Source organism: Zingiber officinale, chromosome 8A (genome assembly GCF_018446385.1).
Source record: "Zingiber officinale cultivar Zhangliang chromosome 8A, Zo_v1.1, whole genome shotgun sequence".
NCBI classification, from domain to species: domain Eukaryota; kingdom Viridiplantae; phylum Streptophyta; class Magnoliopsida; order Zingiberales; family Zingiberaceae; genus Zingiber; species Zingiber officinale.
The window spans coordinates 397,361-418,545 of NC_056000.1; the positions used below are offsets into that span (position 1 = coordinate 397,361).

The 21,185-nt window shown below is 39.1% G+C and overlaps 2 protein-coding genes and 1 pseudogene across 4 annotated transcripts; 2 read left to right on the forward strand and 1 right to left on the reverse strand.

The window, feature by feature from the left end:
- The first annotated feature begins 1,467 nt into the window (after positions 1-1,467).
- LOC122007899 (amino acid permease 6-like) lies at positions 1,468-4,425 on the forward strand. Of its 2 annotated transcripts, none has more exons than XM_042563436.1 (7): positions 1,468-1,674; positions 1,733-2,004; positions 2,113-2,206; positions 2,295-2,512; positions 2,676-2,818; positions 2,966-3,193; positions 3,838-4,425. In XM_042563436.1, the coding sequence occupies exons 2-7, from the start codon at positions 1,788-1,790 to the stop codon at positions 4,258-4,260; spliced, it is 1,323 nt and encodes a 440-aa protein (XP_042419370.1). In that variant the 5' UTR covers positions 1,468-1,674; positions 1,733-1,787; the 3' UTR covers positions 4,261-4,425. The 2 variants fall into 2 exon arrangements, with proteins under 2 accessions (XP_042419370.1, XP_042419369.1); XM_042563435.1 differs by having other exon boundaries at positions 1,780-2,004.
- A 495-nt stretch (positions 4,426-4,920) lies between these two features.
- LOC122007990 (pyruvate kinase isozyme A, chloroplastic-like) lies at positions 4,921-17,698 on the reverse strand. Of its 2 annotated transcripts, none has more exons than XM_042563538.1 (7): positions 17,103-17,698; positions 9,915-9,999; positions 9,629-9,819; positions 9,280-9,398; positions 8,368-8,611; positions 5,740-5,977; positions 4,921-5,437 (listed from the first exon to the last, which is right to left on the reverse strand). In XM_042563538.1, exons 1-7 carry the CDS (start codon positions 17,577-17,579, stop codon positions 5,106-5,108), a joined length of 1,686 nt encoding a protein of 561 aa, XP_042419472.1. In that variant the 5' UTR covers positions 17,580-17,698; the 3' UTR covers positions 4,921-5,105. The 2 variants fall into 2 exon arrangements, with proteins under 2 accessions (XP_042419472.1, XP_042419473.1); XM_042563539.1 differs by having other exon boundaries at positions 4,922-5,437; positions 5,740-5,974.
- A 205-nt stretch (positions 17,699-17,903) lies between these two features.
- Positions 17,904-19,832, forward strand: LOC122011420 (annotated as a pseudogene).
- Positions 19,833-21,185: the final 1,353 nt, after the last annotated feature.

Sequence of the window (21,185 nt, forward strand, 5' to 3'; positions counted from 1 at the left end):
ATTGGACACTTCATGCCCGATCGACAACTGTCGTAGACCTCCGCTTGGCCCACCTTTGGTGAGCTCGTGGGTTTTGTGATGTTGACCTCCTTAATTTTGACCGTCATATCGACCTTGACTTTGATCTCTATATCATCTGCTACTTCCATTTTTAACCCGTACTTGATGGGCCCCTTATCATCTTATCACCGCATCACAGTTGATTTTCAACTATATCAAGAATTAAGCCTTATTTTTTATTATTTAGCGTGTTAAAAACAAACAGTTGTGAAAAAAAGGACATATAAAAAAAAGTTCAACCAAGTGAATTTTTTTTCGACAAATTAACGCCTTAATAATGCAAGCATTCGTATCACGTTTTAGTATTAAAAATTTTCGTTCCAAGTACCTCGATGGAATGACTCTCCGTATGCCACCACTCGCTCTCCTCAAGCTGTTCCTTTTGGAGGATCTCCGCCACCAAAGAATCTCTTTTCCCCTCCATCTCTTCTCTCCTCTCATCACCTTCCTCCTCTTCCCCTTCGTCCTCCTCCACCTTCTTCGCAATAGCTCGAATCCTCTTCAAGTGCTCCCTCGCGACCCTAACCCTCTTCTCATCCGCAGTCTCCTCATAAGAGCCCTCCTCCTTTTCCTCATCCCCCTTATTCTGGTCTCCCAACTCCTCCTCGCTCTCCAAACTCTCGATGTCGTCGTCGAGGCAGACGCCCCTTCGGCTCCGCCGCTTGGTTTCGGGCTCAACGAATGCATCTCCGTTTGAGGACCTCGCCTTCTTGTTTCCGGCCTTCGGTCCAACGACCCTGCTGGTTCATCGCCGGGAGATTAATTGCAAAGACTAGTGATCTTCGATTCTGACAAGCTCACAATTTAGGATCGACCTTAAGATTTTATAGGGTGGAGCAACACGGGTGCGGCTCGGAAACGGGTGTTGATCCAAAGATCGCAATCGGCCTTGCGTGCATCGTAACAATACCGAACCGATAAGATGTCACACAAATTATTTTGTGGGTTTAATAATCGGATTTTGGGTACAAATCCTACGTCGTTCCATGGAAAACAAATATCTCTGATTAACTTATGTAATTTGAGAATATTCACATGGAAACGGTATAATACGATTAACTCGCCTTAAATAAACAAGTTATTTCAAAACCAATTTATTTAGAATTTTATATAAAGTGTTCACCTACTCAATTATGGAACTACCATGATCATAAAATTGTAATTAAGATCTTACATGTGAATTTAATTACTCCATTATTTATTTTCCATAATAATGCATGTAAAAAATTCTGAGATAGTTAGTCAAACAGCAAAATTATTTTCTACGAGAAATTAATTGGTAAAGGAAAAAAGAGGTTAAAAAAAGTGAGCGTAGGGGCAATTTTAAGTTAAAATAATCCCATGTCATAGTTAACGCAATCATTTAATTGCCTTGCGTGTGGCTTATCTCCTCAATGAAAGCAATCAATGCGATGCATCATTATATTATTCATGCGGTGGCGACCGTGTGAATGAAAAGGTCACAACACTTGAGAGGCATCCATTGCCAATTTGCCATGGCAGGAGAAGCGCTGGGCAAGTCGACCACCATAAAGGAGTCCTTCGAGATCGCCGTGGGTGACCGTTCTCGTGACGAGTTCATCGACGACGACGACGGCCGTGCCAATCGTACAGGTAATAGCATATACAACAGATTTTGATCGCTTACTTTAGAGCATACATATACATACAGATGCATGCATGAGAGCTGGAGATGGAAGGATATCATATGAATTGCAGGGACACTGATGACCGCAAGCGCTCACATCATCACCGCGGTGATCGGGTCGGGAGTTCTGTCGCTGGCCTGGGCCTTGGCACAGTTGGGTTGGATCGCCGGACCCATCGTCCTTTTCGTCTTCGCTCTCATCACCTGGTTCTGCTCCATCCTGCTTGCAGACTGCTACAGGAGCTCTCAGGGGAAGAGAAGCCACAGTTACAAAGACGCTGTCAGAGCCAATCTAGGTATAAATTATTACTAGCTATAGGAAGATCTAGAAATAACAATTCGATCGAGAGCACTAGCTAGCTAGCTAGAATGAATACTTTGATTATGTGTTGATCAATTTGCAGGGAGCGTTTACTGTAAGTTCTGCGGATTGGCACAGTATACAAATCTGATTGGAGTTTCCATTGGCTACACTATCACAACAGCTATTAGCATGGGGTATCGATCCATCAATATATAATAATTAATTAATCATACTTGGAAATATGCTTGCGTTGAACAGTGGTGGATTAATTAATTAATGAAGGGCGATCAAAAGGTCCGACTGCTTCCACAAGAACGGGCACGATGCGGCGGCATGTGAGGGGTCGACGACGACGGACATGATTATCTTCGCGAGCATAGAAATAGTGCTCTCCCAGTTGCCTAATTTCCACAAGCTCTGGTGGCTCTCCATTGTGGCAGCCATCATGTCCGTCTCTTACTCCACCATCGGCCTCGGCCTCTCCGTGGCCAAAATAGCAGGTTACGTTTCCAGTTGTCAGTATGCATGGGCCGGGGCATTGCATGCACCTACTGATCTAAATTTGTCTCCACGACTCTTTAATTTCAATTAATGCGCGCGTCCATGTGTCTCTAGCTCTAGCTAGCTAGCTAACACCGGATCTGTTGACTTGGGACTATGCAGAGGGACCTCATGCGAGGACCAGTCTCACAGGAGTGACGGTAGGCGAGGACGTTTCAGCAAGTGAAAAAGTGTGGAGAACATTTCAGTCTCTCGGAAACATAGCCTTTGCCTACTCTTACTCCAATGTTCTCATCGAGATTCAGGTATCATAACTATGCGTTTAAATGAACAAGGATGCAGTTAAAAGTTTAGTCAGCAGAATACGCATGCCTAGATTGACTCGCTCTTTGAAATCCAACTTTGACTAATTTCATCAAGCAGTAAATCATGCGCACTTGTTAATGTGGCAGGATACTCTGAAATCGAGCCCTCCGGAGAACCAGGTGATGAAGAAGGCTACCTCCATAGGAGTTTTCACCACCACTATTTTCTACATGTTGTGTGGAATTCTGGGCTATGCGGCCTTTGGAAATAGTGCACCAGGCAACTTCTTAACTGGATTCGGGTTCTATGATCCATTTTGGCTTGTTGACCTTGCCAACGTCTGCATTGCCATTCATCTCATCGGTGCTTACCAGGTACATGCCCTCATAAGATTCAAATTGATGAAAAAGGATTCTGCATGCCCATAGTTTCGTATGCAGTAATTTTATGACAATATATACTAACCAGACAAACTATGTGACCTTTTGAACTACTAAAGCTGCCATATGTATTCGCCACATCTTCCAACGAAGACAACCAATATATTGTAGACATTGTCCTCATTTGACCTACTCGATCTTTGCCCAAAGATAGAGACATCCACCAACTTGCATATTCTGAGTTATTCAATTATCAGCTTGCTTTCGGTGCAGGTATTTCCAAGCAGTCTTGGCTGGTCCTGCTACACATCAAGCAATTTTAAACTGGCCGGGTCCCATTAATATTCAAAAAGACAGTTTTAAAGGGTAATTGGCAAGGTTCAACCTACCCATGATATGCATCGATCGGATGAAGTATAGTAACCCTGAAAGGATAGTACAAAAATCTTATACAGTGTCTTAAATTGGAAAAACTCACGGCCTAACTCGATTCGATGTTTAGCTTATACACGTATTATTTAATTGTTAGTTAATACTAACAACACGCAATGCCTCCTGCTTGACAATCAACAAATAGCAAGCTGGTGTCATCAAAATCATTCGAGGTTTATATCTCAATTTCTATCCGGTAATTGCAGGTCTTCGCCCAACCACTGTACCAGTTCATCGAAACTTGGAGCAGAAACCAGTGGCCTGATAGCCACTTCATAACATCAGAACACGTTGTCAAAGTTCCACTGCTGGGTGATTGCCCCCTCAGTTTCTTTCGGATAATCTGGAGAACCCTTTATGTCATTGCCACAGCTGCTGTTGCTATGATTTTCCCTTTCTTCAATGATTTCTTGGGTCTGATAGGAGCTCTTTCATTCTGGCCGCTGACTGTATTTTTCCCTGTGGAGATGTACATAGTACGAGCAAGAATTCCAAAGTTCTCTTCAACATGGATTTGGCTAAAGATCCTGAGCGCCATCTGCTTGCTAGTGTCACTGGTGGCTGCCTGTGGGTCTGTTCAAGGACTTATTCATAGCCTTCGACATTATCAACCTTTCAAAAGCTCCTGAGAAGCAAGCCAAATCCAGTTCAATTTCAGCATATGTTTAAACTGGATAAACTTCAATTTCTGAGAAAGAGCAGGAGGCAAAAAAAATCTGTTTCTGCTCAACTATTATGCTATTGAGAATTTAACATTCTAGCGACACTATTATGCTAGCGACACTTTTATGCTATTGAGTTTAATAATTTAGTTGTAGTAAAAGATAATTATGCTTATTTCATATTTTCCATATTTTCTTTATAGTCCGTCCTCATATTATATGAATTAAAAGATAAATTACAAAATCAACTCATAACCGACCATGTAATTAGGGGTAGAAGGAATTTTTTCTTCAAAGGCATGTCTATCAAAAATTAATCTCTTATCCCATTATAATAAATCTATCACCTTCCAACCAACTTGACACCCAAGAGTTTAATATTCCAGTGACACTATAGCAGAAAACAGCATGTGTTACGTAGGCATGATATTACTTGCTTATCTAGACATTTACCTGTTTTCCAATTATCTGCTCGTTCTGCATGGAGCCAAGGTTCTGTCAGATGTCAAGAATGACTGTCCGAACAAGAAGATATCGCATGAACCACACGTAGTTATGATCTCTCCATGTAGTTTACTCATAAAATAACTCTACAAATGATGCAGAACTCATTAGATCTTCATCCATTTACAAGCAGCATGCTTATTAAGTAGAATAAAGAACCAAGTCTGATAATTGATTCAAATGTCAAACTCAATACATCTGCGGGCAGCAATAGTAAGCTAGTGTAGACTACCGAATAAATGATTTTAGCTAGTTGATTACTGCCAGGTACAACTTATCTTTAACCCTGTATCTACGAAAACGACGTCCTAAACAATTGCCCTAATTTGAATGGACTGGAACAAAGGCAATACATCAAAACCACCCACATCAGAGTCACACACCACCAGAATCAAGTCACCTAATTTTAGGCAACCTCTAACCTTCAGAAGACGAGTAATTTCTTCAAAATTAGATTCCATGTCATCTGAGAAATGGGTCTCAAGTGGGAAAACTCCCCATAACAGAGTCATTGCTTTTCTAGCACCAGCATCATCTGTGAAAGCGAAAATGGGAGGATTTGGACGGTTCCGTGACAGAAGTGATGCCATTTGTCCACGCTTTGTGTATACAAAAATAGCATCCACACCAAGGTTGTTTGCTGTTCACATGGAGTTACCAATTCGGTAAAATAGAATTAAGATGGGAACACAATAATCCCTAAGCAGATGAATAAAACTATCTCCTGATTATACAAAATATCAACAAAATCAAAATTTTATAGTGATGAAATGTGAAATATCATGTTTTACAAAACTAAATACTACAATTTAAACCATGACTCTCTTTGAAGGTGATTGATAAGTTAATAGTGACTAAAAACAGGAAAAGCTGTTGAACTTAAGTTCCTCATCAAGAACAAACTGTCAAATTACCAATTACCAAGTTATGAAGGAAATGTACCCATTTCGACAGCAGATTTGCAAATTTGCTCAGCAATCTTGCCAACTGAAGATTCAGCAAGTAACGGTTGATGGATAAAGCTTTGGCATAATTCCCGACGACTTGACAACTCCATCTGTTCACTAGTTATTTTCATTACTGAGAGAGCCTTTTCAGCAAATAATCCAATTGCTGACTCGCCAGACAACATTAAACCGTCTGCGTACTGCCTCACACCTTCTGAAACATCTGCTACCTTCTTAAAACACAAAGTTATTCCAACAAAGGAGATAAAAACAAAAGTGAATTAGCTCATACTTTTATAAACTTCATTACAAGGTAACAAACATTTAAGGGTAGACATAGAGAAAGTATTTAGAAGTTTTTTTTAATAATTTTCCCATTTTTGGGTAGTGTGTGTGTTGGGAAACTGAAGGTCCTGACAGGATATACACTGAAAAATAAGAAACAATGATCTGAAAAGTGCAAAGGGTACTAAAATTTCAAATACAATAAGAAAACTAGCTCATAAATCAACTCAATTGGACAGAGCACAAACATTGGACCCTAGACGAAAATTCCACAAGTATTAACTAGCAAAAGGCATAATTTGTCTTGTATTCATCAAAGAGAACTTGTAACTATACTCCTTTACATATAGGCATGACATAATGTACAGTGACCAAATCTTGGTTTTAAGTGCCAATATTATGCTGACGAAGCCAAATCGTATTGTTATTTATTGCCAACCATACTAATACTATGTTGACACAGGTGAATGAGATTATGCCACCCATGTCAATATAATTCCAGTGATACTAACCAAGATAAGACCTGAATTGAGGCCTGAAGATTCTTTGTCATGGCTCATTTTCAATTTGATTCATTGATCGTGAAGAGAAAATGAAAAACCAACAACAACAAAAGAAACAAAAAAAAAAAAAAGAGGAGAGGAGAAGCATCAGCAAAGCACCACCATTAACAAAGAGAAATGACGTTAAAATCAAAGAAACTAAAATGTATTCATATATTTTATGACATCCATTCTAGTATACAATAGGCGATAACACGCAAGATCTTGCATGGAATTAATCAATTACAATAAATTAGATATAGAATTCTTTTTCATAAATCATAAATACTTATTATAATTGAATATATAAAATTTCATTGCAATCAACAACATAAGCAAATTTTACAATGGGATCATTTTATTAAATTTATAGAATTTAATAAAAAATAAATCATCTAAAAATCAAAGTTGAGGTTAAAAATATCTCTAAAAACTTTTTGCCAAAAATATTATACATTTGAACTGACTTAAATTGCTAAGCTAGCCCTTTCACTCCCAAGCTGAAGAAAACTGCTATGACTCTTCTAATCCTGTTCACATCAGTTAATCATCACCAACCGTAGTGTTCTTTCATCACTGTTCCTCCTCATCTACATATTAATGTGATCTAATTTTGTCTTTATAACTTTAAATTTAGAGAGGGAAAATATCCAAAAACAAAAAAGTACCCTACATAACTAATTGTCAAATAAATAACATCATTTATAATTTATAATAGGTTAGAGTTGGAAATAGGAAAAACCATATATATGTCAAATGAGTGATATATATGAAATTGAGATAGTTGTTAATTATTTGATGAAAAATTAATTATGCTATTTTTTTGTTATTCTTATAATTCCCAATTAAAACTGACAAAAATAATGCGTGATATGATATGAAATGCTTCTAAATGACATTGCTTTCTCACAGAAGCTATCCAATCATATCATCGCCAATTGAGCTCAACATCTGAGAGCTGAGGCCACAAACTTCCTTCACAAAACAATTGATTTCAAACGGCTACCACAGAAGGAAGTTCCACTGCATGTGCCTGATTAAATCCTTTGGGCACCCTCAGCCTCTACTGCTCAAGCGGCCAAGGTTTCTGACCTCATATCCAATGTCACTCGTCGCTCATTCAGCAACAGTGAGTGGTTTTCTATCCATGGTGTGGCCTACTCCTACAATCATCACATATATAACTACAAGGAATAGAATAGTGACAAGGGGAGAAACATGTGGAAAGGAGCAAGTGGAGGCAATTACAAAATGAAACCCAAAAACCTCCCTACAAGTAGGGTTGTAAATGAACCAAGATGAACTTGATTGTATAGTTCATTTTCTAATCAAACTTCAACTTATTATTAACAATCTTATTAGAGCTCGAGCAAAGGATCGGCACTATTAACCAATGATTATCAAAAATATTTAGGATCCATTATTCAAGGTAGTATTCTTTGCTTTAGCACCTAAAGACCTTGCATTAATCATGCAGAAAAATTAGGCTAGACAATGCCACAAATATTAAGTGACGAGTGCACACGTTCATAATGACTTGAGAATAGCTGGAGAGAGTGATCATCTTCCTTTAGTATGCATGTACCACAGATGTCTTTATATTGATAGTAATTAATATTCATTTTTATAAAGTATACATGTAAACTTTATGAATACCAAAAGCAACAGCATGGATTTTTTGGTAGAAATGATGAAGGTAAATTTAAGTTGGAACCAATCTTGTAGGGGCAACATGTTAGTTAATTTTTTTTATTAAGGAGATGGATAAATATATGCTTTAAACTAAGAAATAATACCTCAGCTCTTGTAGGAATTGGGTATTCAACCATGGACTCAAGTAGCTGAGAAGCCACTATTACAGGCTTGTTCAATTGCCTACATAACTGAGTAATTCTCAGTTGAATAGCTGGGATTTCTTCAAGTGAAACCTGAACTCCAAGATCACCACGTGCTATAATTATCCCATCAGAAGCCTCTATGATATCCTGTAGATGTTCAAGAGATTTGAGGCTTTCAATTTTTGCTAGGACGCCTGTGAATCTATAAGATTACGAATGCTTTAGTACACAATGTGACAATGGTTGAAGATTCCTTTAAAAATCTAAATTAAGTTCATTTTCAGAGAAGGTATATGAGTGAATCGCTGCAAACCTGACGTCAAAAAAGTTTGACTACAACAATACATGCATAATAATTTCTTTTGTCAAAATAATAGCATTTGATAATAGTAGCCGTTGCCATCATTGTGAAACCATCATTGTGAAATTTATTTTATCTTCTCACATATGTTATTTCCATCGTCCAAAGGTTTCGAACCACTACCAAAATTCTATATTAATATATTCAATTTTTGCTGATGAACCTGTAGGGGAATCCTTTTGGAATAAAATAGCATACCAAGAATTCATAAAAGGACTATCATGTGAAAAATCATCAAAAAAAAAAAAAAAAAATAGAAGTTTCATCACAATCCTAATCTATAAAGCTAAATAAATTTTGATTGAGGAGGTCAAATTATCGTCAATTTTTTAATGTTCATATTAACTTGGTGTAACTTGCAGGAAACTCAGATCATTAACTCCAGATCCTTTAATAGGGAAAAATAAATAAATAAATTATCCAATGGCAAGAAATTTCTTGTTTAAGAACACTATGTCTTATATGAACCAAGAAAAACAAATCACTTCCAAGAGTTATAGCATACTCACTCGACAGATCTAGAAGACAGATAACTCTTCAAATGCTTGATATCACTTGCGTCATTCACGAATGAAATGGAAATAAAATCAACTCCTTCAGCAATTCCAAAGTCAATATCTTTCCAGTCCTGCATGCTGATACATTATTAAGGATAGAAAATATTTGAGGCAAGTAAAATATTTTACAGTGAAAATGGAAACAAATCTAGAACCAGGCTAAATCTAAAGTCAAGGTTAATAAATAAACTTTCTTAGTAATTTTTAAAGCTAGGAGCTGTAGAAACTAGATGTTGAACTTTATTACATGCAAAAAAGAAACCGTGGGGAAAAATCAGAGGAAACCATCAGAAAAATGTACCTTCGCCTTCAAAGCATGCAAAGTTGTGTTCCATGTAACAAGCTTTCCATTCCTCCAAAATGATAATTTAGCTTGAGGTAAAAGCAAGCCAGGATTCGTGCATCTGCAATGTAAATCATTTTCAATTTTCTCAACAACTTCAAAGGTTGCCATCCCGCCATCTATCACAAGCTCATCACCCACCAATATTCCTGAGATGAACATACAATATAGAGGCGCATCAGGAAATTTACTATAGTTGGATCTCCAAATTGGAACAGAAAGATTTCGTAATTAGTATAAATACCTTCTGAAAATCCTTCTGCACTCACTTGGATGGTGAATGGATAACCCTCCAGTTTCTGAGTTGTAAACAACCATAGTGATCCATCCTACAGTACCCAGGATAATGAACCAAACTTAAACCAGCATTTTATGGTAAAAAATAAATAAATAAACTATCAATGCCATAAAATCAAGATTGGAGGAATGCATATTAAAGGGAAAGCTTCATGTATCCACGCACAAAGTCCAATGAGAGAAACAGATGCAAGACAGACATATAAATTATGTCGTTTGGCCTGGTTAACCAATATGTCCGTTGTCAAATACACCACAAAATGGGGCAAGTCTATTCAAGCGCAAGATAATTTACACTTACAAATCGGTCCTTTTCTTTTCTTCCTTCCGAATCAGCAAAAATTGGTGATTAGAAACAGCTAGTGATCCCTATGTTGGCTTGAACAACTACGAACCACATTCCTCTTCTTATCTTCAAATTCTACTCAAGTGGCATAATCTAGCTACAAATCTAGCTACAGAATACTATCTGAATCCGTTAAAGTGATCTAACTTATGTTTATTGGGTTTCGGGTTATTAAATACGGATTTAATGTGTAGAACCCTTTAGCCCAATCCATTATTATCTATGGGCCGATAACAAATCGGATTGCCTATATACAGGGAGGTCCCCAAGGGTTTAGGGCATCTTGACATCTTCCTTCGTTCCCCATTAACGAAGGTTTGCGACGGCTATTGGTGTGGGAAGCATCCGACGATCGAACCCGAGTTTTGATAATGGCAAAGGATTCAAAGTTAAGGTTATTTGTTATCTAATATGGTTGAATGAGCGTGCAAGAAAAGTCCTAAGGATTCAAAGTTAGGCAGGAGAAAAACCCTAGGGGTGGTAACCCTAGGCGAAAAGCCTTGGCGGGTCGAGGTCTTCGGCCCAAAGTCCTAGAGTCGGGAACTCTAGGTGAAAAGTCCTGGTGTTTCGAATCAGGTGAAAGTTTGGGTGGGTCATGGAGCGGACGTCCAGCGAAAAGACCTGAAGACTCAAGCGCTGAGCAAAAGTCCAGTCGAATTGGAGGACCGGACTGGCAACAGATAACTCTCCTGAGTGGAATAGGTAAGGACGTGTTCCTCGGTGAGGGAATAGTAGGCGTCGGTTTAACCTAGGGTTTCCGGTCGGAAATCCGAAATCAGAACCGGACAATCTGTTGACTGTCAAAATATTTATGTTTGTCTTATTATTGTGCTAACTTTGTGTTGCAGGATATGCTTGGTATTTTGGGACTAACATATCCTGCAGGGACAAAATAGCACGGTTTGCCTCGGATGAACAGTACCCGAGGCGCCCTCCATGGAGCTTGGAGGCGCCTTGGGTGCAAAGGCCGAGGAGACTGCGTAGCGGAGCTGAAGGCGCCCTCATGAAGAGTTGAGGTGCCTTGGAGGCACTGGAGATGCAAGGGAGATGGAGGCGCCTTCAAGAGGATAGGCTGCGAAGGAGTCAAAGCTCATCCTCGCTGCGATTTTGCCGGTGATGGAGGCACCCTCAAGGGTCTTGGAGGCGCCCTCAACGACCTTTATCAGGAGGTCTTGACCAGCAACTGTCAACAACACATTCCAAGCGATTTTTCTTCCGCATGCTGCTAACGAGACGTTCCGGCTGAGCTACAACAAGACCCCGACAACCCGAAGCTGCGAAACTTCAAATCTATGTTGTCGGTATAGCTTTTTCAGTATTAAATTGTAATAATGTCTTGTACTTTTGCGCGATTATAGTTGTTGCTCAAAGTAAACGCTCAACGAGCGTGAAACTTGGAGTAGGAGTCGCCCAAGACTCCGAACCATGTAAAAATACTTGGGTCCTTCTGTGTTGTGTTTTATATTTCCGCTGCATTTACTCGATACGTTTTCGAATACGAAAAGTGAAAGCCATAAGCGCTATTCACCCCCCCTAGCGCGTCTTAATCCAACAACGACGTCACCCTAATTCTCTTGGAAGACTTTCTCTCGCTTCGCTTCTCCTTCTTCCTCAGGGATTGGATCTTTCAGACGAGGACAAGGGCAATAACTCTTCAATCAAATTCTTATCATTTTTAGTTTATACTTCATGTTGTTATGACATGTGTTCAGTTGAAACAAGATCCATGCTTACTACTGTTGTATTTTTTATGTCGAGTTCTTATTTGGTTTCTAGAGATCATGCGACTTAGGTTTCACAACTTCTATCAATTGGTATCAAAGCCCAGGCTCTGTTTCTTCATGTTTTCATGACAATACTGTTTGTTTTTCGTCGATCTTTATTTACATGCTAGATTGGGCTATGCTAGTATTTGATTGCTGAAAATCTTGTGTATGAAAACCTAGAAAAGACTTGTTTTCCAAGTTTTTCGTGATTGTCACGAAGAACACGAAGAACAATGGTGGACCGCTACTGTCTTCGAGAAAAACGATCGCGTTTAACCTAATTTTAGGTCAAATCGTGATGGCTTAATCAATTGGCTTGGTCAGCCAATCGATTACCAAGTCTAAAATTCTGAATACAACCGAGATGAATCGATTACCTAATCGATTCAGTTGACACCAATCGATTGGTGAACTTCTCCTATCAGTTAGCATGACTCGATCAAACACAAGATCAATATTAATCGACCATGTCAATCAATTCGATGCTACCAATCAATTGACAATTTTTTGTCCATCGATTAATGGCTGCAAATTATGAAAAATCAATTGGAATCGATTAACCTAATTGATTGATACCATCAATCAAAAATCATGATAAAATCGATTGGAATATCGATCAACCTGATATCAATCGATTAGAAATTTTTCCAAACAATTAACAACCATAAACTCGCGACAGGATCAATTATCAATTGATTAGAATTTTTTTTCAATCGATTAAAAGCTTTAAAGGATCGATTGGGATTTGTTTCTAATTGATTAACACATCCCTTTTACATGAAAATGCTATTAAAGAGTATTAAACAATGATTCATGTGTGAGAATGGGATTAAATGGCATTAAACAATGATTCATGTGTGAGAATGGGATTAAATGGCATTAGACAATGTTTCATGCATGAGAATGGTAATAAATGATATTAAACATACAATAAGTTTCCAAATAGATTGGTCATATGATATCAATCTATTAATAAGCCTAATTTTAAGCTATTAAGGCTAATTAAGTGATTATCTGTTTGATTAAAGTTTCTAAGTACGAAACGTAAATTGACTAACGAGAATTCATCCATGTTATGGCATAGGCATTTAGGACATATATCCGAACAACGCCTAGAAAGATTAATGTCACATGGAATTCTCGATTCCTTTGATATTTGATGTCTCATAGAGTATGTTAAGGGAAAGACAACTAACAAAAGGAATAAGGGAGTAAATCATTGTAGTGATGTGTTGAAGTTAATACATACAGACATTTATAGATCATTCCCTAAGGCATCATAGAATGGACACACATATTTTATTAGTTTTGTAAATGATTACTCTCGATTCGGCTATACCTTATTCATGAAAACTCGTAATCATTGGACATGTTCAAAATTTTCAAAGCCGAATTTGAAAATCAACTAAGTAAGAAAATTAAAGTCGTCTGATCCGAACATAGAGATGAATATTATGATCGATATGATGGATTAGGTGAATAATATCCAGAACCTTTTGCAAACTACCTTGCTGAGTGTGGGATTGTACCTCAGTATTTCATGCTTAGTATATCTAGTCAGAATGGTGTAGCTAAGCGTCATAATTGAACTCTAAAAGGCATGGTACGAAGTATGTTCTCTACCAAAATCTTTATGGGGTGAAACACTCAAAACTATAATTTACCTACTCAATAGAGTACCTACAAAGATAGTATCTAAAACCTCATTCGAGATATGGACGGATAGATAACTTAGCATTAGGCATTTACACGTAGCTAAGGTTGGGCTTTACATGCCTAATGAAAGAAAACTAGGCTCAAAAACAGTTAGCTGCAATTTTGTATGTTACTCTGAGAAATCAATAAGGTATAAATTTTATGATCCTTTTAATAGATCCTTCTTCGAAACGGAAAACATCAAATTTATTGGGGACAGAGAGTAATAAGATTAGGGAAGTATCTTTTGAGAAAAGCATTAGTAATCTTCCTATTATCACTACCAGTACAATTAGTAGCAGTATGATTTTCATACCGCACATTATGAATATTGCACATCGAGCGGCAGTAGTGAATCAAGATATTCCCATGTCATCTCCAATGCAACTGGAGGAGCCTACTATTGAAATTGAGGTATTGCCTCATATTAGGGAGCACATACCTCAACCACCTCAAGTACAAGTGTCTTCAAGGTGATCCATGAGGGAACGAAGAACATAATTTCTCGTAATTATGTTTATCTCCAAGAACATGATTTTGACATAGAGTTGAAAAGTGATCTTGCATCTTTCTAAGAGGTCAAATAATACTCTAACCCTGAAAGGTGGATTAACGTCATGCAAGAAGAGTTAAAGTCTATGGCAGATAATATCATTTGGGAACTTGTCGAATTGTCTGAAGTTTTGAAACTCGTTGGTCGTAAATGAATATTTAAAACTAAGCAAAATTTAAGGGGCAATGTTGAAAAGTATAAGGCTCGTCTTATTGCCAAGGGATTCACTCAAAAGGAAGAAATTGATTACAAGGAGATTTTCTCACCTGTGTCGACGAAAGACTCCCTTAGAATAATCATGACACTTGTACCTCATTATGATTTAGAGCTATACCAAATGGACGTAAAGACTGCGTTCCTCAATGGAGACATTAAGGAGTCTATATATATAGAGCAATCGGAGAACTTTAAGTTCTTAGTATGTAGATTAAAGAAGTCCATTTATGGGTTGAAACAGATGTCCTGTCAGTGATACTGAAAATTTAATCAAAAGGTTGTCTCATTTGGATTTAGAAAAATCATGTTGATTAGTGCATATATATCAAGTTTAGTGGGAACAAGTTTGTTATACTTGTTATATATGTGGATGATATATTACTTACAAGCAATAATAAGGGTCTGCTGAATGAAACTAAGTCATTTTTATCTAGTGTTTTTGAAATGAAAGATCTTAGTAAAGCTTCCTTTGTTTTAGGTATACAAATTTATCGTGATGGTTCAAGAAGCATTTTTGGACTTTCACAACAGACCTATATTGAAAAGGTACTTATAAGGTATGATATGCAAAACAATGCACCTGGTGACACACCTGTGTCTAAAGATGACAAAGTTAGTCTACAGTAGTGTCCACGTCTTGAACTTGAAATAAAAAAGAGAGAACAATTCCCTTGTGCGTCAGATGTGGGAAGTATCATGTATGCACAGGTTTGTACACGACTAGATATAACATTTATAGTAGGGATGTTAAGCAGATATGTTAGTAATTATCGCATTGGAAAGCAATAAAGAGAGTGACGTGGTATTTGCAAAGACCTAAAAAACACATGCTCACATATTGAAGGTCAAATCATCTGGAGATGATTGGATATTCAGACTCTGATTTTATTGGATACTTGAATACTAGGAGGTCCACTTTAGATTATATTTTCATGCTTGCTGGAGAGGCTATATCTTGGAAGAGCCAAGCAGATACTAGTAGCCGCTTCTACTATAGATGCAGAGTTGGTAGCATGCTATAAAGCATCCAATTACAGTATTTGGCCGTGGGATTTCATCACGGCATTGAAGATTGTTGATAGTATTGACAGACGATTGAGGATCAACTGTGATAATAAAGTCTCAGAACTGTAAGCCAAGAACAACCGCAGTTCATCAAAGTTCAAGCACATCAACATCAAGTTTCTGACAGTTAAAGAAAGAGTTCAAAGTTGTCAGATCATGATAGAGCACATCGACATCAAGTTTTTGGCAGTTAAAGAAAGATTTCAGAATCGTTAGATCATGATAAAGCACATTAGCACAGATTCCATGTTTGGCCGATCCACTCATCAAAGGCTTCGTGCCTAAGATGTTTCATGTACATGTTGTGGATATGAGAGTCCTTCTTATGGAAGAAGAACTCATATAGTGGAAATATGTATTTATTGCCCTATATTAATAAAGACAAAAAATTTGTTTTAATTATAGTACGTACTTAAAGTTCAAAACATTAATGAGAATTCTACTTGTTTGTTTGACTCTCTGAATAAAGTATCATGATTTACTATCGCTGGTTAACATTTAGTGTTTGTTAATACGATATAGATTCCTTTTGGAATCACAAGGCTTAGATCATGATTTGCCTTTGCAATTTAACATTAAGTATTTGCAAATATGATCCGTCCCTTTTAGATCACTTTAGGACCAGTTGAAATGAAAATTGATATGTATTAATCACATTTCATGTAATTTTCATACTATACATCCGCATCTTGATCTATATTATTAATGACATTCGTATTATGATTACTGTTGGCATATATAGTAGTTATGACCTCTTTACTCCTATACCAATGAAGTTGATGGACCTGATTGTTTGAAGGTATTTTGTACCCATAAAGTTTGATATCAACTAAAGTTATATTCGTATATAATATAAACATCACATGTAACCAAAATAGGAGATTGTTGAATTTAATCTTTTAAGGTGGGCTTAGTTATAATTTGTATAAGCGAATACGATTTGAACCCATTAAAGTGTTCTAATTTATGTTTATTGGGTTTCGGGTTATTGAATGCGGGTTTAATGTATAGAATATTTTAGCACGATCCATTATTATCTCTGGTCTGATAACAGATCATATTGCCTATATAAGGGGAGGTCCCCGAGAGTTTAGGGCATCTAGACATCTTCCTTCGTTCCCCATTAACGAAGGTTTGGGGCGCCATCATCCTAATTCTCTGGGAAGACTTTCCTCTAGCTTCCGTTTCTTCTCCTTCCTTAGGGATCGGATCATTCAGACGACTACTGGATAAGGACAATGGCTCTTTAATCAAGTTCTGGTCATCTTTAGTTTATGCTTCATGTTGTTATGTCATGTGTTCTGTTTAAACAAGATACACGCTTACTATTGTATTTCTTATGTCGAGTTCTAATTCGGTTTCCGCTTAGGTTTTACAACTTCCATCATTGTGATGTATTTATACTGTTATTTTTTTCCTAAATCAGATTCGTCCATTATCAAGGTGGGAAAGCCACTTAGGCATTGTAAAAGAAATGAATCATAAAACAAAAACCTCAGTTTTGATGGAGGAAGCGCTTCCATGATCGAGCATCGGAAAGTCACTTCCCGCTGTATCAATCATCACGGAGATGCAGAATCCTTTCTCCTCATTCAGCCTTCTGATTGCTTGTATCGCATTCCTGTGCCACTCGCGGGTGCTGTGGCACATGTTGAGCCTCGCAATGTTCATTCCCTCCATGGCAAGCCTCTCCAGCTGTTCCTCCGAGCAGCACGCAGGGCCGATCGTGCATACCAGCTTCGTCTTCCTCATCCCCATGAACCCCCTCGCCTTCAGCTGCATCTCAGAAGCCACATCGAAGGAGAATCTCCCCGTCTGCAAAGCGCACTTCGCTCGGATGTCAGTGCAACGCCCACCGACGTAGGATGCCCGATGGCCGGGAAACGGAATGGGAGTGCGGCGTGACTTGGAACGAGCGACGGGGTTCCTCGGCGAGAAGTGGGGATAGAACGCAAAGGCGGCAGCCGCCATGGATGCGGAGGGAGAAGGGTATGGGAGTTGAATAGGGTTTCAGAAGGCGAAGATGGCGATAGAGTCGTCTTCCGAACTCCCATTTCCATTTGGGTTCGGAGAGATCGATAAGACTTCAGCAAGGCGGACGGAACGAGGCCGCGCGCCTGCATTTCTATTCGTAAGAACCGACATAAGTCACGACTGAAGCAGCTCCAACTAGCCCATTGCCATTATTCATCTTTTATGTTGATATTTTGATTGCTGAAAAAATGAATTTGTTTGGATATTCTTTAAAATAATTTTTTAATGTTTTTTTCGTTGGGTATTATCAAACTAACTGTAAGACCACTAGTGGCACCACTGCTGCTCGCCCGTTCTTTCCCACGTGTTGATTCCTCCTCGTCGTTCTCGAGCGCCAGGCTGTCAACAACTACAAAAGCCGCAACACAATCGCCGTGCTCGAGAATTTGGCCGGAGCTATCGAGATTCGTCGCCATGGACCCCTGTCCCTTCGGCCGGGTCCTAGTGGGCAATCTCGCCCTCAAGATCCCCGTCTCCACCCGCCCTGCTGGCGCCGAAGTTCACAATTCCTCCTTCCCCTGCTTCGCCAAGCTCCACCTTGACAAATTCCACTCCTAGACGGCCACTGTTCCGCTCGTCTCCCCTGAAGAATCTCCCTCCACGCTTCCCACCTCCCTTGCCGCCCGGTTCAACCTCTCCAAGGCCGATCTCAACCGGATTGCTAACAAATCTTCGATCTTTACCGTGGCCGCCGGCAGCGCCAAACTAAGGGTCGCTGTGTATACTGGACGGAGGGGAACTACATGCGGAATCAGCTCCGGCCGTCTCCTCGGCGAGGTCACGGTGACGCTGGACCTGAAGCGCGCGTACTACAGAGGACGGAGGGAGCAGGGCCGTTGCGTTCCACAGCGGGTGGGTCGACATGAGCAAGAAGAAGGCGGAGAAGGGATCGTCGTCGCCTGCGCAGTTGTATCTCATGGTGAGAGCGGATCCGGATCCACGGTTCGTATTTGAGTTCGACGGCGAACCGGAGTGCAGCCCTCAGGTGTTCCAGGTGCAAGGAAACATGAGGCAGCCTGTGTTCTCTTGCAAATTCTGGTGCCGCAGTGCTGGCGACCGCAAATCGAGTGCCAGGTTTTAACCTATTCCCTCTGCTTTTGGTGCTTCTGTCTTCTACAATACGTGTTCGAAGTACATATTTCCGCAACCATTTGTTTTCTACCTCTCGCCTCCTTGAAATCGAGTTATTTGTAAAGATTTTGCAGCAATTCTTTTTCTGTCGATAAAAATATTGATTTTGTTCGATTTGAGGAAGTATTTTCTCCTGCGTTGACGGGAAATTGTCTTTTTGTGGTTCAGACTGATGAATTTGGAGCGAATGAACTCTAAAAGTTGGCTTCCATCGTTCGGATCTGAACAGGCGAGGACGGTGAAGTAGCGCAAAGGATGGTCCGTAACAGTGCATGACCTTTCCGGTTCGCCGGTGGCCCTCGCCTCCATGCTGACCCCCTTCGTTGCCTCCCCCGGCACTGATAGGGTCAGTCGCTCAAACCCCGGCGCATGGCTCGTGCTCCGACCTGGATACGGCGTCTGGAAGCCATGGGGGCGCCCCGAGGCCTGGCGCGAGCGCGGCGGCAGTGGCTCCGGAGACGGCCTAGGTTACCGTTTCGAGCTCCTCGCCAAAACCGCCATGGGCGCTGGCATAAACCTCGCCGAGTCCACCCTGAGCGCCACCAAGGGCAGAAAGTTCACCATCGACCTGACAGCCGCTGCCGGCACGCCTTTAAGCCGGTCGATTTCGCCGGGTTGCAGCCCTAGGGGAAGCAGGGACTTCGGGTACGCGAAATGGCCCTTCTCCAGCTACCGCGGTTTTGTGATGTCCTCAACGGTGGCAGGCGAGGGACGTGGCGGCCGGTCCACCCTCGAGGTTGTTGTGGAGCACGTCGGCTGCACCGAGGACGCCGCTGCCTTGGTGGCACTGGCCGCCGCCATCGACCTTAGCATGGACGCCTGCCGCCTATTCAGCCACAAGCTCAGGAGGGAGCTGAGCTGGCCGGATTTGCTGGGTTGGTAGCCGCCTACCGACTGAGGGGTCCACTTTTTGTTCCTTTCTGGTAGAAGTGTGAGAGATGTCTCATCCACAATTTTTTTGTTTTTTTTTGTATGCTTCCCCGTCTTCCTCGGCTACGAATGTTATTTAGAATCCACTCGCATTGTAATATTTTAATGCCTTTGACAATCTTTTACTAAATCCAATAAATAATTTTATAAAATTATCAAACTACGTTTGTAAGTAAAAAATGACGAAATTATATTCTACTGATTTTACCTCTGTTATAATTTCTAGTTAAATCGATATTTTTTAACAGTTGAATTATTATTTTCATTAGTTGATTTAAATTAAAATCAATTGATAATTAATTTTGAGATCTAGAAATTTAAGAAATATATAAAATCAATTTTTATATGTTCATCTACTTGACCTAATATATTAGGAAATGATTTTTTTTAACATGCAAATAGGTTTGAAAATTAATTTATATTTAAAAAATTATTGTTCTTAATATATTAGATCAAATTAATATTTCAGAGTATGAATATAATCATGAGAACTAGACGAATATATGAAAATTGATTTCATATCAATCATGGATCGTTTGTCTATCAAATGATTTTTCTCAAAATAGATTTTTCAAAAATCGATTTCGAAATCCATTATGAACTATAATATTTTAAAAAAAAATTGATTCGTGTTCAAATGAACAACGTGCTCAATAAATTATGTCAAATTGATATTTAAGGGTATTTATATAATCAGGAGAAATAAATGAATACATAAAGACCTAGTTTCATATTATTCCGAGGTCTCTAGGTCCATCAACCGATTTCGGATAATTTTGGCAAAAAACGACTGATAGACCTAGAGACATTGAAATGACATGAAATCAAATTCTATGTGTTCATCTAGTTCTTTTTATTGTAAAAATATCCTCAAACATCAATTTGACTCAATATATTAATAGCAATAATTTTTTGAACCTAAAAATATGTTCGAAAAACTAATTGATTTTAAAAAATCATTGCTCTCAATATATCGGGTCAAATTGATATTTAAAGGTATGAATATAATCAAGAGAACTAGACGAACACATAAGAATTGATTTCATGTCATTATGAGGTCTCTAGGTCCATCATCCCGTCTATCAACCGATTTTAGTCAAAATCAGTCATTACCACCCTTGCATCTGATCCAATGATCAGTTTGGGGTTCCACCTCTCACCAAGAATCTAGTTGTCGACCTTCTTGGACTTTCTCTACCTTGCATTCGACCTTACGACCTGCAAGAACTTTGTCTTGTCTAGTATTCGATTGACTTCAACTTACTCGGACTTCTTTTGCTTAGCATCTAGTCCATCTTGACTTGCTAAGACTTCCATCATCACCAAGTCTCCAGTCCTCTATGACACACCTGAACTTTCCATCTTATGCTAAGTGTCTGATTTATGACCCATTTGGACTTTCTTTCTCATGCAACGTGTTAGTTCTTCATTACCTACTCCTACTTTCCTTTCTGCACTAATTCCTTATTCGACTTTCAATCA

Coding starts and splice junctions, on each gene's coding strand:
- LOC122007899 (XM_042563435.1), top strand. CDS start 1,512: ATGAAAAGGTCACAACACTTGAGAGGCATCCATTGCCAATTTGCCATG. Junction 2,513..2,675: donor CTCCGTGGCCAAAATAGCAG/GTTACGTTTCCA, acceptor GGGACTATGCAG/AGGGACCTCATGCGAGGACC. Junction 2,819..2,965: donor ATGTTCTCATCGAGATTCAG/GTATCATAACTA, acceptor TTAATGTGGCAG/GATACTCTGAAATCGAGCCC.
- LOC122007990 (XM_042563538.1), bottom strand. CDS start 17,579: ATGGCGGCTGCCGCCTTTGCGTTCTATCCCCACTTCTCGCCGAGGAAC. Junction 8,612..9,279: donor CTGTCTTCTAGATCTGTCGA/GTGAGTATGCTA, acceptor GTAATCTTATAG/ATTCACAGGCGTCCTAGCAA. Junction 5,438..5,739: donor CAAATCTGCTGTCGAAATGG/GTACATTTCCTT, acceptor CCATGTGAACAG/CAAACAACCTTGGTGTGGAT.